This window comes from Haliotis cracherodii, unplaced genomic scaffold (assembly GCF_022045235.1).
Source record: "Haliotis cracherodii isolate W230 unplaced genomic scaffold, xgHalCrac1.p SCAF_4, whole genome shotgun sequence".
NCBI lineage: Eukaryota > Metazoa > Mollusca > Gastropoda > Lepetellida > Haliotidae > Haliotis > Haliotis cracherodii.
Genome location: NW_027266297.1, coordinates 59,041,141 through 59,058,087, shown reverse-complemented (window position 1 = coordinate 59,058,087; position 16,947 = coordinate 59,041,141). Strand labels below are relative to the sequence as shown.

Here is a 16,947-nt window from a genome sequence, read left to right as displayed (position 1 = left end):
CAGGATGTGCTTAATTAGTTTCCAGGCGTATATGCAGTTATGTGAAACAATATGTAAAGCATATCAACGGCATCCTCGGTTCAGCATTGTCATTTGGTTGTACATCCCTTGTACCGTTAATAATATACCTTAGCTAATTGCTTAGCGAACGAGGATTGTTGTAGAGATATCTCCCTGACGGATTTTCTATATATCAACTTCAACAAATAAGTAATGACAAATGGAACCCCATGAGACATGGAAAGAGCAATCACATACCATCAAGTCTTTCTAGCCTAACAGGCATTGTTTGTTGTTGGCATCTGCGAGGATGGGAGAACGCCTTGAGCAAATCCATAAAACAATTCCCGGCTATCCGGTTTGAAAATCGATCGGATACTCCTTGGTGGTGCAGTTTACTTGTTACACCATAGCTGAAAGCATTTATCTCCATGACACATTGTAAAAATACCATTGTTACCATTTATCAAGTTTTTAACACAAACAATCCCAAAACACATGATCCTAAAAATTACAAAAGGTAACAGAATATCGATCGTGCAAGCACAGCCTTGTCCTGAGGTGCAATGGTTATAAATGAACTTGTGCCGCAAATGACAGTTTTAATTGACTTGTGTCACAAGTGGAAGCTTCAGATGAGGCAATCATCAGAGATGGATGTGAGCATTCTCCTGGCAGCTTCTTTATCGGTTTGCACGGCAGCATTTTCGATAAGCGAGTCGAAATTTGTTAAGCAGTTTTCTGAAACTAATCCTCCAGTGTCTCAGGACAAATCGTTTGCCTTTAGCTGCGTTTGGAGATGTGCCTCCTCAAGCACTTGCCGAGCCACCAATGTTCTTTTTGCTCAGAAAAAATGCACCTATTACACCTTTGAAGATTTAGAAAATCTGTCTGGCTTTGATGATGTCCTGTATCGCAAGGTGAGTATTCAATAACATAGAACGATTGAGTTACAAATTTACGTACACATATACAATATATACCAATGCGTGTACTTACACAAGTTACCCTGCATTTCCACAACTTTCACTCGTTCAAAGCACTGGAACTACGTTCAATCGTTGGGTGGATCCTTGAAGATCCGGGGTAGAATAGGTCTTCAGCAACCCATGCTTGCCGTAAAAGGCGACTATGCTTGTCGTAAGGTGCGATCGGGTGGTCAGGCTCGCTGACTTGGTTAATGCATGTCATCGTATCCCAATAGCGTGGATTGATGCTCATGATATCAATCACTGGAGAGTCTGGTTCTGACTAGATTATTTTCAGACCGCCGTCACATAACTGGAATATTGCTGAATGCGGCGTTAAACAACAAATAAAATCCCCCAAAGCTCTCCATTTTCACTCAACAGTTTTGGATGATATGAGTAAATGAATCTTTGTTTTTGAAATAGTAGTTGCCTTCATGTTGACCATAGTTAAGGAGTTCTTGATATCCCGAAGGACCACCCGAGGACTCTAAGCTAACTTGAGGTATGGTTCTTTTGCGTTTACCTTGATATGTAGGAGGAAAACGGGTAGTAATGTTATCAGAATAAAAGCGTATTGTGAAAAAAATATTTTCAGGGCTTTGGGACAATGCGATGCTTTACTTTCAAACACTTCTAGATTGTTTTCACGTTCCTGGAATATTTCATAGTATACGTCCTGTGACCAACAACGTTATAACATTTGTTGAAATGTTGAATGGGATTTGATCAGAATATTTGATACTGATGCTCTGGTTTGAGGAATATGAGAATTTAGAAAAATAGACATGACTTTAAATGATGATATATTTGTAATTTGTATAAGCGAGACCTTTTTCCTCACTCGAATATGAGGTAACTCCCTTTCTCCTGTGGTAGTTTGTGTTTTTTTATTCAAGCAGGAAACATCGCATAGCACACTGCAGCAGCCAGTGGAGATAAAACACATTGCTGAATTAAACATGATTGAACGGTCATTACTATTCTTTTGGTTTTGAAAACCTACATCATGTGTACAATATTTAATTAATGACCAGATGTGTCCAACATGCATCTGTATGAATAATGGGGCATCCAACAAGTGTGTTTTGACCGTCGCAAAAATACTCTGTTTGATTTTTAGCTGTTCATGTCCCTGAAATAGAAAAATAGATTTAGAAGGACTGTCACAGGTATTAAAAAACAACCAAGGATCATAATCAGGGTTCGTCTAGATCGGAGATACAAATGTCTGCAGCCCAGAGTGCTGCCACAGACGACATGGCCACCAGAGCCCCATGGGTAGCGAGACTTTGGTGAGGTGAAATGGGGTTAACGTCGCGTCTAAGTTTATTGCACTTATATAGCGACGTGATGCTTGTACTAGTCCGGACTGGTGCGGATTTTACAGTACTAACCCACTGAGATACTATGTCGCAGTTTAACAGGAATACCCCACTCAGACACTGTATACTCGGAGCCGACCAGTCCTTGTTTTAGCCCCTTAAATGCCGAGCGCCATACAGGGTAACAAAAAGTACCATCTTTTAACATCCTTTGGTATGACGCGGCCGAGGATGGAACCCAGGACCTTCCCCTCTCTGGGCGGACGCTCTACCACTAGACCACGGAGGCGGTCAGCGGGACTTAGCATTGCATCAGGAGTATAGATGAAATCACTTCGTGTATTGATAAATACCATTCGTAAAGATAATTATTTGACTGTGTATCACTGTGTATCAAAAATGAAAACGATATTTTTAAGAAAGTTAAACCCAATAACCCTTAAAAAATGCTTACTCTTGTTAACAGACGAGACGTTTGTAAGAATAAACGCACACAAATCGGTATATATACAATTAAACACTTTGTTTCGATTACGTTAGGTAGTAACGATTTTAAACAAAAAGCATTGTTTTGCTTCGTCGCGTATCCTTTCAGCAACTATAAGACTGAATGTCGTTAATCGATCTCAGAAAGCTAATACTGTTTATGCGCATGGAAAATGCATGTGGTGCTCTCACAATGTCGAGAAACTAACTTCCGCTGCCATATTCCGTGCATTGATAAATTCTGAACATCCGCCGGAAGACAATCCATCTACAGCCACTACACATTCAAATCGTTTGTTTTGTTCCAGGTGCACCAGAAAAAAGCATCATTTACCTTTTTGGCTTGAATGTACGAATGTGATATTTTAGTGAGTGAGTGAGTGAGTTGTGTTTAACGCCGCTTTTAACAGTATTCTAGTTACATCACTGGGTAAGCTTAATGTGGGAGGAAAGCCCGAAGTGATGCAGGTCTCAGACGTTTACTACTTCGGTGAAACCCACGAGCACGGGCATAGTGCTGACAAACCTAGAAACATAATCGGGGCGAACCGGGATTCGAACCCACAATCATAGGTTTCTGGCGTGTCCAAGGGACGCAACTCTGCACAGCTAATCGCGGTGCCTTAGACGACTGGGCCACCCGTGTCCCCTGTGATATTTTAGGAACACCATCACAATACGCCAAGTACATTGGGCATAACTGATCATCTTGGATTATTCATAAGATCTATAATTGTGATAAAACGAGTCTTACATCGCGAAGTACATCAAATCACGTGAGCACCTTGATTAAAAGCATGAAAAGATTTAGAAAATATCTGTTGACAACGAGTTAGCGGTGCACATGCTTTGCAAATCCTGCAGTCGACCGAAATCTGCATGACACTTTTACTCCATAATACCAGCCTAGTTCGGCAAGGCTGGAAACTGGACTTTTATAGTCAGTTAACTCTCTTGCCTCGGGAAGATGGGTCACATGTGTTCCATTAGGTGTCTCGATTTCGTTGTCGATGTATACATGTATAATGGGTATGCTTTTCTGTTGCAGACGTACCCTCCAATACCCGAATGTCAGAATGGAGGCACCTGGTCAGACACTACCAAAACATCCTGTGACTGTCTTGTCAGCTTCACTGGGACATATTGTGAACGGTACTGGGATGGTATGTACTCAAACAATCTTTGTTTTGTTTGTAAGAAACAAAAGGACCACAGTAACACTGACGTTACATGAAGGTGTATGTACTTGATAAAACTGACGTTGGTGAAAAGAAGTATCTGCATTCTAATCTATAAGCATAGTCGTTCAGAAGCAGTCTAAAACAAGGCGTGGCTCAATTTTTAATTGTAAAAGTCTTATTTGTGGCAAGCGTAGCGATTAAAGTATGAAAGTATAATTTGCCCCGAGGAGCTCACTTCAATTGCAAATATATTGTACTTATGTGTGAGATGGGTTTAACACTACTGTGAACAGTATTCCAGTAATGTCACGACGTGTCAGCTTAATGTTGGAAGAAAGCCCGAAGTAATGCTGTTGTGATTAGGAGAGCAGGAAACAAGATAACACATTCTTTCAAATTATAAATACATTAAAATACAACAAAAGACATTCTTGTCAATAGATACGAAGATTCGTTTGATAAAAAGATGTATTGATATTGACGACATAACTTTCTTAAAATCATCCCCTTAATCAAGATTGTGCATGTCGTTGAACTTTGATTCATCCCTTTGCACGTATTGTTTGATAACATCTGTGATTGTAGATTGTTCTGAGGGAGTCAAGATGGGTATATCATCAGATGGAGTTTATACCATTCAACCAAGACCTTATGAAACTCCTTTCCAAGTCCACTGTAGAATGGTGTGGGGTGGACGCACAACTGTCCAGAAGCAGTCATTGGGCATCGACTTCTACAGGACCTGGCAGGAGTACAGAGACGGGTTCGGGACTCCTGGGGGAGATCACTGGTTGGGTTTGGAGAAGTTGAAAGCCATCAGTGACAAGACCCCAAGCAAATTGATTCTGAAGTTGACATATGAAACGGAACAATCTCCAACATGGAGACAGATTATTTACAACTATTTTAATCTGTCAGACGAGCTAGATGGTTTCCGGTTTGATTTTATTAGCACTAAAGTACCACCGAACAATGCATTCAGCGAGGCCATGACTGATCTGAGAGGAGCGAGGTTCAGCACCAAGGACAGAGACAATGATGAAGACCCTAATGGAAGCTGCTCCCAGAAACATCACTCTGGTTGGTGGTTTAGAAACTGCACCTTGTGTAACCCTAACGGTCAGCTTAAGCCAATTCCCAACACAGCCAGTGATCCTGATGACGTTTTCTGCGGTGGAGATACAAGGGGTGTGAAAGAGACGTCTATTTCCATAGGTCCACACTAATTCTTATATCACTACATCCGCATTTTTTCTAATATTTGCGTAGAATACATTTTTAAAAATTCTATCTTTCGAACCCTTCAAGTTTGCTCACGAATAACAAAAAGATCATAAGTGAGTGAAGCTAAACGTTTCTTTTACTAATAAACAAACATTATAACCGGATACCAGAAATGTGCTTCACACATTTTCCTGTATAGGGAATCGATCCTGGAACTGTTTATTTTGAAATGGGCCTATGATGTACCTTTAGATTTAGGGCATTGCCGTTAAATATGTTGATACGCTATTTTTAAAAGTCGATGTTTATCAAACATAAATTAATCAATGATTTTTGTCCTCGTGATCAAAACCAAGCTGAGTGACTGACACTATCAATGACGCAAACTCGTATACAACACTCGTTTTTTCAGAAATTGAAATATTTAAAACAAATTAATTCAATGCAATGTCAAGTCACCAATATCATAACTCAATGCATGTTATCGCATATTAATTAACGTTAAGCGTGTTGAGATAGCATGCGTAAGTACCTGTCTCAGGTAGAAAATTAGAACGGGTGTATATCTAAATACTTTATCATATTTTAGTAATATAACTTTCCGTGATTGGTGACAAAAAGCGTCATAGATGTCACAGAGTGTTTGGATAACATTTCACCTCATTAGCGGAAAGGAAAAAAAATATGTAGTTGAACTAAACATGTTACAACAGTTGGATTTATCGTTTTTTTGTGACTTCCTCAGAAATTGACATCGCATTTAGTCGTCGTGTTTTTCTTGTGTCATGTCACAGTGTCTTTAGTTTCACAGTAAACCCAAATCCAATTCGTTGACCGTCCTGTTGAGATTTTATTTTCTTGCGCAGTTTTATCAATCCCACCTATTGCATCACTGTCCTATTGCATCACAGTCGAAATGCTTAATCAACCAAACATATCGATGTCCTTTGTCTGTTAAAGCACAAAATACAATATTTAAATGTTACAAACATATGTGATTTTACCACTACGGTTAGGTCTATAGTGTGTGAGTACAACATTGTGATAGACCCTGGCAGAATAAAATATTCATGATAAAACATTAAATGGTCATAATAAAAGATCAAATGTTTACGATAAAATTACATAGAAAGATTCCTTCTATTCAAATAATGCTTTCAATACTTTTCATTCAATTGATTCAGTCATGACACTTTTCAATAAACACTTTGATTGTAATATAACAAAGTGTTCTATTTTCGATACAATAACATTCATATATGTCCATAATAAACTATTTTGGTTGAAAACTAATTCCTGAAATGATGTGTGTTTTGTTTCTTTCATATAGTTGATATTCTGGAATAATATAATGATCTTTCTACTGGCTGATACCACAGCAAGGCCTCAACAAATCTAATTAGACACCACTTCTAATTATTCCAGTGATCATAAACCTATGATCAGAGAATACATCAGAGAACTGATGGAAAAGAGGTGGTTACCAAAGTATGTTTAGGCAAGCTGCAAAGCCAATTATTGGTTACACTCATCATGAAATTAAAATTATGCTCTTGTCTATCACTCTCTTAATGTAGAATATCTGTCATTGTTTCTTAACGACTACACTTGCATCTACTCGAAAGTTGTTGAAGGCAGTGTGTAAGTGGGGAAGGGGCATGTATAATGTCTCGGTCCAAACATTTGATACACGCTACTGAGCTTATGATGAAAATCGGGTTCCAGCAGCAACATCGATCCAGTTCAAGTAAATATATATCGCAATGCAAGAGTATAACCAGTCTAGATTGTGCGCCGAAAAAGACAAATATTTGGAGAAAGTCCCGCTTAGGAATCGTTCAGTAGCAGAGGTAAATGTTCTGAAGATCCCCATGGTCCCTGACCCGTGAAGATCCGGGTTGGAATAGGTCTTCAGCAACCCATGCCTGCCGTAAAAGGCGACTATGCTTGTCGTAAAAGGCGACTAACGGGATCGGGTGGTCAGGCTCGCTGACTTGGTTGATGCATGTCATCGATTCCAATTGCGTGGATCGATGTTCATGATGTCAATCACTGGATTGTCTAGTCCAGACTCGATCATTTACAAACCGCCGTCATATAACTGGAATATTGCTTAGTGCGGCGTTAAACAACGAACCAACCAAACCAACCAACCTCATGGTCCCTCGTGTGTTGTCATTGGTTGCTTGCGATCGATAGTCAGAATTGTGTCGTTGTTTATAATTTTACGGCTTTAGAATTATCCACCCTGTTTATATGACATGGCACTGGTTATTTTGCAGTCCATTGTTTAAATGCTCTAATATGGCTGAAAATATTAAACTCACTCTCTTCTGTGGATCGATCCACCGATCCTCCACTCCCCGAGAAGACTTTCTATCCACTTTAACACCTTGGTGAACGAACGCACGAGCACGATTCTCACAAACCAACAACCAGAGGACCCTGAATAAAGAAACAAATAGGCCAGACAACATTGGTTCCTATAACTACTCTGACAATCTCACCAGATAGTATCTGCTTGTCTGATGGGTTTTGTTTGTTTGTTTGGTTGTTTAGCGCCGTACTCAGCAATATTCCAGCTATATGATGGCGGTCTGTCGAGTCTGGACCAGACAATCCAGTGATTGACATCATAAGCATCGATCCACGCAATTGGGATACGATGACATGCATCAACCAAGTCAGCGAGTCTGACCGTCCGATCCCGTTAGTCGCCTCTAACGACAAGCATAGTCGCCTTTTACGGCAAGCATGGGTTGCTGAAGACCTATTCGTACCCGGATCTTCACGGGTCTGGTGGGTTTTGACACCTAATAGGACTCTAACTCACGGGCACAATGGTAAGACTAGGATTTATTTGAGGCATAGCATAAGCAAGCGTCCAAACGTTAGCTTTGTTTATTTGTTGCTTAACGCCGAGGTCTGTAAATAATCGATTCTGGACGACACGCTCCAGTAACTGAAATCATAAGCATCGATATGTGCAATTGAGATATGATGTCATCAACCAAGTCATCGAGTCAGACCACCCGATCCCGTTAGTCGTCTCTTACGACAAGCATGGGTCGCAGAAGACCAACCTCGGAATCTTCACGCGATCCGGACGATAGTTCGCGTGGGGCAAACAATCCCTCAGCCCGGACACTCTCGCACATGACACTGCCTTTACTACATAAATAATCTCGTTGGGGATACCTTTACTAAGTTCGCTGGGAAATTTACATGTGTATTAAATGACAGATTTACAAAATGGGCAGGCGTTGTGAGTAAAGTTCCTGAAACCAAGCGGGTTTCCGGTAAGGTTATTCGACTATGGATAATATTTTTACCTTATGCAAGATCAAGACTGGTTCTGCTCTTGCATTGACGTTTCATATAGTATGTACAACTGTTGAAACAAGTTTTGGCATAAAGAATAAATTAGATGTTTTTTTTATTTAAAGAAGGCTTTTGATTATGTCAATGGAGCAAAGTCTTCCTGTGGCTGAAATATTAAAATGTTGGGGGCTTAAAGTGTATACCAATCAGTTAAATCATTCGTTAGCTCTAGTGCAGAAAGAAAGTAGCGATGCTATTTATATATAGTAAATGCACACATATACATGTGTATGTTCTGTAATTAAAACATTGACCTCAGTATCTTTTCGCCTTTATTGAGGTTTACACGTAAAAGCGGTGTGCACACGTTGTGTACATAGAAAACATAGTGAATAAAAGCGACAACCGTTTCCGTATTCAGAAGAATTATCTGACAAAAGCAGATTGTACGATTCCGACTATATCACGAGAAAAGTGTGTTCGCAGAAAATGGGAGCGTATCCTGCCCCACCATTGTCACCCGTCAGAAACACATGCAAAGGCAAGTCTTTTGTTCACCTGAAAAACAACAACACGGGAACATATGGCAGAGTCAAAATAGGGAATTTCATCTGACATCTTTCTTGTCACTGATGCGTCAGATTTGGAAATGTCTTCCAAATGTCAACAATAACACTTTTTGAAATCTGTATTCACATAAGGTGAGGTTTAACGTGGCGTCCAAGGTTATTGCACTTATATAGCGACGTGCATGTACGTGTGTGTTTGTGTGGCTGCTTGTACTAGTCCGGACTGATGCCGATTTATAGTGCTAGCCCACTGAGATACCATGCCGCAGTTTAACATGAATATCCCACTCAGACACAGTATACTGACTCCGAGCCGACCAGTCCTTGTTTTAGCCCCTTAATGCCGAGCGCTAGACAGGGTAACAACAAGTACCATCTTTTAACGTCTTTTGGTATGACGCGGCCGGTGATCGAACTCCGGACGTTCCTCTCTCCGGGCGGACGCTCTACCACTAGACCACGGAGGCGGTCTTATTCACATAAAGAAATACATCAACTATAATAATCCCACAGACTCCCAGTTCAATCATTAATGCACAAACAATTGTAGATAACAATACGAAATCTGCTCCATCGTTCAGATCAATAATGCAACGTAAGTCCCGCCCTTTCTACTATCAACCAATCAGGGAACACTAGCCAAGTAGTGAGCGCCATCTTATTTTGGTTCGTCTTGTGGAAACACAGACACAATGAAATTGCTTGGTAAGCCAATCCAATGACATTAATTACTACCACAATATTTATATACACAACTACTATTACAGAAGTATGACAAAGAACGTTTTAATGGAAAACATGACATAATAATTACATCCTATCAAGTTATTATTGCTTATCATTGATCGTTGTCGGCAACTGCGAGGATTCTTATCACCTATTCCGCTCACAGATGCGTGTTGATGAAGTTGATTGTTGTCGTTCTTTGGTAGCGTAGTTTCCTTTTAGTCATCTTTATTATTATTATATTAATCTTTACGTTAGTTGTAAAAATACTATAGTTACCATTTATCATATTTTCATACCCGAAAAACAAAAACACACGTTCGTGTATGTTCAAGAACACTTATTATAGATTGTGGTGATTACAGTTACAGATGACAAATAGATATCAGTTATGCAAGCTTAGCCTCGATCTGAGATGCAATGGTCCTGAATTAACTTGTGTCACAAGTGGAAGTTTCAGATGAGGTAATCATCAGAGATGGATGTTAGCATTCTCCTGGCAGCTTCTTTATCGGTTTGCAGGGCTACATTTTCGATAAGCGAGTCGAAATTTGTTAAGCAGTTTTCTGAAAATAATCCTCCAGTGTTTCAGGACAAATCGTTTGCCTTCAGTTGCGTTGGGAGATGTGCCTCCTCAAGCACCTGCCGAGCCACCAATGTTCTTTTTGCCCAGAGAAAATGTACCTATTACACCTTTGAAGATTTAGAAAATCTGTCTGGCTTTGATGATGTCCGGTATCGAAAGGTGAGTATTTATTAACTCTGAGTGATTGAGTTACAATTTTACGTACACATATACAATATATACCAATGCGTGTACTAACATAATTTATTGTACACGCACGTCAACAACTTATATTCCTTCATTGGACTGACACTAGACTCGATCGCCTGGGGCTTAATATGAACCAATTTTCAGGACCTCAAACGCCACTGTGGTTTTGAAAAGGTCGGGTTTGTGTATATCACATGTCCAAAAATATACAATTTTATATGTATGATTTATCCAAAATGTTCTTTGTATATATTGGTAAAGGGGGATAATTGCTATGTATTCGTATATAATTATAATGTATGTGCAAAATGCAGTATTTTAAGTTGATCATCCAGCTTCTCTGTAAACGTTGGTAAAGGGGGATAATTGATATGTATAATTGTTCTGTAATTGGAAAATGCAGTGTTTTTAAGTCGACAATATTATTAGCAAGTTTAAAATAAAACTGATTATAGTGGCGTGTAACATTACTGGAATGTTTAATTAGTGCTCCACGCTGTTAGCGGGAGTAGTACTCTCATTGCAATGGTATTGAAATTTAACCGATTGAGGCGTCTGTTACTTTTTTTGGCGCGGTGCTTGGTATGTGAGTAGATATTATAGTCAAATGCACAGAGCGGATCAGCAGTCGGAGGTGATTTCACTGGCGGTGACTGTTGTAGTATAATCACTTTAGAGTGTTGAAATATATTTATGTTGAGCTTAGATGGGTTTGTACGGGATGCCGTGATGTTTTTAGTAACATGCTCTTGTGCACATAGCAGATTAGCCAACATATTAACGCAGACGATGAAAACTATATTATAATTACTTAAAGGTGTTGGATTTGGTTAGTGCTAAGCTGTCGGTTTAAGTGTGTGGTATACATTGCATGTGAATAGTCATCATGGTGGAATTCCGCTTATTATTAACTATATTAAAAGCAAGTTCGGCTCAGCTTAATATCGTTTGCAAAGTGAACAAACTACGACAGTAAATGTATTGTAAAACAGACGCAAGAAAATATAACAAATGTTATAAATATAAATTAATAACAAGGGAGATATGAATACTAATACCTGTACATAGTAACTTTACAGATCAAGAAATTGACACATTGAAGTATTAAGATTTTATTGATATTGTTTTACTTGTGTCATTATTGTTTTATGTTTTCTTATCTACACTTCCACAAGGGACAAAACTTGCTTAAATTTAAAACAAATATTCAATCACTATAGTGAGATACTCTGGTTTTTGAGCAAAGAAGAATCCAGTACCAATCAAAGTGAACAGTATGCAATCAAAAACATTAAATCTGACCCAATGTTATACAAAGCAATCGTATAATACGTCGCAACTGATAGTTTTAAACTATCAGGCCGATTGTCAATAATAATGACGATATCAGTGGTATTTGAAGATAAAAATCTAACGTCATACTTATACTCATACAAAATGAACTGTTGTATTTGCACAGTAGTTGAGTTCATGCTTTCATTGTCAGCTTCAAGATATTGAATAAGATATAAACTGCTTAACAAACTTTTATAATTTGAGATGTAAGTTCATCAGTAATTGTGTTCACATCCCCCGATGAGAATAATAAATCACTATCAACATTCAGCATGTCAGTATTAAACTGAATTGTGTTTGCACCCTACCACGAGCGTGTTTGATAAATTACACAGCGTCAAGTGTTCAAAGTATTTTAAAGTAGAAATTATGCACAAAGAATATTTATCAAATTTCTCTTTGCTAGAACGTTCTATTGTGGATTTTAAAAAATAACTTCGTTCTCTCTGCTGTTAAGAATATTTAAACAACCAGTACTATAATAGGACACATATTACATGTTATTTGCGCACCCGGATGTTCAAAATCACAATAAAAATGCTAGTATCAAATATTTGTGTTCAAGGGGCGGTCGGGTAGCCTAGTGGTTAAAGCGTTCGCTCGTCACGCCGAAGACCCGGGTTTGATTCCCGACATGGGTACAATGTGTGAAGCCCATTTCTGGTGTCCCCTGCCGTGATAGTGCTGGAATATTGCTAAAAGCGGCGTAAAACCATACTCACTCACTCACACACCATTATCACCGTGACAATGAGGGACATGTCAGTATGAAATATGTCATACATCACATGCGACATGTGGAGTTATTGTCATGGCCTATTGCATATTTGACAGTAGGACCATTTCTAAGACTTACTGGTTATTGTCACAATCCAGAGAGCCGCGATCATATATCGTGATCGTTCAGAAACAGTGACGTCACTTCAAAATGCAGCAAAGTTTTGATGCACCTGTCTCATTCTTGGAAGGTAATATAATGCAGACACCGCCTGTAACGTATCACTCCATTTTAAATAATCTTTCTCACTTTGGTTATAAAAAGCTGCAGGGTGGAATATTAATTAATTTTGTGGAGAATATTGTGTCACTGTGAATCTTTATGCATAGATCTAAATATGAAACATCGGCCTATTATATTTCTAGTTCTGGTTGGTAGACCAGTGAACGGGTGTTTGCTTTTTGACAATTATTGAAAGGTATCACATCATCGATGGACCTGCTTTTAAATAAAACGTCTTTGCCAAATTCCCTTTTTTAGATCTAGCAAATCGAGTCAAAACTCATTTGCATAAAAAAAATCATCAAGAATGGGCACACTTCTTGCCTCAAAGTCTTAGCTCCAAATTGCACATAGATGTTCTCAAGGAAGAAGCCAAAGCAATTCATATATTGTTTTCTCAGAAATTTGACAAATTTGAAGAGACAAATATAACCATATCTCGTCACCACGTTTAACATTTTTTTTGTCGTGTGGGATAGTGGTGTACAAAGATGAACATGGCTCTTTTCTGAGATTTCTAAAAATTCGTTGGTATTCCATATGGCATATATTCCACATGTCTCAAATACGTTTTTTATGACTGTAAAGAAAGTCCTACATTGGTTGTGTTAAGCATTATGGTTAGTCTTTGAGACAGGTATTTGATGGTATATTTGCTGAAATATGATTTTTCATGGTACACTTTAGAGCAGAAACAATACATACATGGAGGTTTCTAAATAACCTCTGTCGCATATCACTCAGAATTGTATTAAATTATTTGATTCCATTGTTGTATAATACATGAGCGATACCTAATCAGTTCAACAAAGACCATATTGGAAATCTATAAGTTAGTACCCCTGAAAATTGAAGGTTTTGCTGGAATTCCCAAACGTCGCCGGCAGTGGGTATTCTCAAAGGCTCTTGACATCTGAGGCTAATTCCTTGGCCCCGAACAATTTATTTTGCTTGACACGTTCAAAGACTCACCACAGAAAAAGAAACACTAGACAGATTACATTTTCCAAATTGAATTGGCTGAAAACATTTTACGAGTTTGAACAATGAATATATTGTCACATTTCATATATTTCAGTAATATTTGACATTAAAGTGTCCAATATCTATTGTCCTATTTTCATGTCATTCACGGAGACACATTTCATTTGTTTGTTGACGTCACTGAAGTTTAATATGACGTCATTGTTCTTGAACTATGGCGTTACTTGATATCCGATATTTAATGTTAGGAGTATGCGATAGACATCTTTTCGAGAATAAATATATTTGATCTTTTTGCAAAAGAGGTTGCAAAAGATATTCTTCAGTTTTATGTTCAGTTGTAAACGTGACATAATATTTACAGTTTTGTGATAATTATATATAGTGCTGAGTTCCATTTATGTATACCGAACAACAAAAGTTCCATACATGTACTACAATACTGAAAACCAAACTTACTTGTTTGAAAAATACACTAAAATATTGGTGTCACAGGAACTTTTGTTGTTGAGTATATATACACATCATTAAGTCTTCCGACTGTTTTGTACATAGCCAAAGCCAAGTTCATTAATATTTTTCTGAACAGATAAGACCCAGTTCATGCTTTTAGAACTATCAGAATGTAACATCATTTCATAATATCTTCTTGGATATCTATACAAAGGCATATGGAAAAAATTAACCCAATATAATCTATGAACCTTTATAACCTAGCCTTAACCTGTACGTGTATAAACAGTGGAAATCTACCATACACAACTGCATTTGGTGTGTTAAACTCCAAAAAATCTTTTACAAGCAAAGACGTGTACTTATGTAAAGTCTGACTTTGTCATACCTCATATATCAGCACCATACAACAAAATAAGAATATGTTTTGTATCCAAAATCTTTAAACAATAGATGAATCACTGATGTTTTTGAGATTTCTTTGCCTCGATAGCACTTGTGTTGAATGGAAATTTAGATGACATTTTATTTTAGATAGACACCCAGATATTTGTATTTAGTAATAACATCTCATACTTTGCCTTTAAAAAAACACTGCGAGTTATTCAGCTTCGTACGCGAGGAAAGCTAAAGGTGACACTTTGGGGAGATCCAGATGCATCGGGCATGGTGTAAGATCATAAACAGACTGAATTATGGATTCGTCACCTGTCGCAAAACATACATGTGTAATGGATATGCGTCGTTGTTGCAGACCTACCCGCCACCCCCCGTGTGTCAGAATGGAGGCATCTGGTCAGACACTACCAAAACATCCTGTGACTGTCCTGTCAGCTTTACTGGTACATATTGTGACCGCTACTGGGATGGTATGTACTCCAATAATAACATTCCTGTATGTATATGAAACTGATAGAAGAATCTTGGATGTAAATCAAAATACAGTAAACTACGGTTATAACGAACACGCTTATAACGAACTGACGGACTTTAATTGAAATCAGTGGTCCCTTTGAGTTCGTTATATCCGTAGTGTACTGTACTACTGAAAAGGAGTACCTGATTCTTTCATATTACTATAGATGTCATACCAGGTCAACTATTATAACATAAAAGCATTGGGTGATCCTAACTCTTTAGTAGTACATACATATTCATATAACACAATGATCGTATAACACGTCTGTATCACCGGTCACTCTTTCGTTGCAAAACATATCGAACTTGTGTACAGAATTACAACGCAATCAACCTAACATCTTATGTTCATAGATTTTATCCCTTTAGAAACTCTTTTATTGTTCCAAGAATTGAAGATTAATACAGTATTCCTTCAAAAACATATTCCAGATAGCATAGAATGGCACGATAACTTCTTTGAAAAATTGAAGGGTTGGAAACAAACATTGTCCTATTTCAAACAAAAACGGTTGCAACACACATTTAAAACATAACATGTATTAACAGAGAGCTAAGAATCAAATGATGAGTATATTGTACAGGTGACCAATTTTTGTCAACCTTTTTTACAGCAATAAACTTCTCGATTCAATATATCTTCAATACATTTTGAATAATTTGTATTAGAAGACTTGTCTTACAATAGATGTATAACAGTGCATATAAAATACATATAAAACATTGTCAATGTATACAAAATATCTTGTGAGATTACAGACACGGGATGCTACTCAAGGAAACACCAATGTTTGTAAATGTGAATTTGCGTTTGGCGGTATGTTTGAAGAAATGCGTATTTGAAACACTGACTTCCTCAAAATGCTCCCTCTAATCGAGGGTGTATTTTACTTACAGTAAGCACTTTCATATGGATTCATCAATATATTTTGTTTGTAATGGTTGGTCGCAGATTGTTCTGAGGGATTCAAGATGGGTATATCATCAGATGGAGTTTATACCATTCAACCAAGACCTTATGGAACTCCTTTCCAAGTCCACTGTAAAATGAAGTACGGTGGACGCACATCTGTCCAGAAGCAGGTGTCTGGCATCGACTTCTACAGGACCTGGCAGGAGTACAGAGACGGGTTCGGGACTCCTGGGGGAGATCACTGGTTGGGTTTGGAGAAGATGAAAGCCATCAGTGACTTGACCCCGAGCAAACTGATTCTAAAGTTGATCTATGACACGGACCTGTCTCCAACCTTGAGACAGATTATTTACAACTATTTTAATCTGTCAGACGCGCCAGATGGTTTCCGGCTTAACTTCCGTGACACTTCAAAACCATCAAACAATCCAATCAACGATGTCATTATTGATCTGAGAGGAGCCAGGTTCAGCACCAAGGACAGAGACAATGATGAAGACACTGCTGGAAGCTGCTCCCTTGTGTAACCTTGTAACCTTGTGTAACCCTAACGGTCAGCTTAAGCCAATTCCCAACACAGCCAGTGATCCTGATGATGTTTTCTGCGATGGAGATACAAGGGGTGTGAAAGAGACGTCTATTTCCATAGGTGCACACTAATCCCCACATCACCATATCCGCAATTTTTGTACATCTATCGCTTATAATACATCTATTAATTTTAGTGGATACCAATTCTGATAACCCATGATAGCACCATGTGCTCGGA

At 38.3% G+C, this 16,947-nt stretch overlaps 1 protein-coding gene across 1 annotated transcript; it reads left to right on the top strand.

Annotated features, from left to right (window-relative positions):
• The first annotated feature begins 566 nt into the window (after positions 1–566).
• On the top strand, positions 567–16,705 carry LOC139479544 (uncharacterized). Its single transcript, XM_071262383.1, has 6 exons — positions 567–920; positions 3,828–3,942; positions 4,546–5,040; positions 10,385–10,545; positions 15,102–15,216; positions 16,218–16,705. The coding sequence occupies exons 1-6, from the start codon at positions 567–569 to the stop codon at positions 16,703–16,705; spliced, it is 1,728 nt and encodes a 575-aa protein (XP_071118484.1).
• The last annotated feature ends 242 nt before the right edge of the window (positions 16,706–16,947 follow it).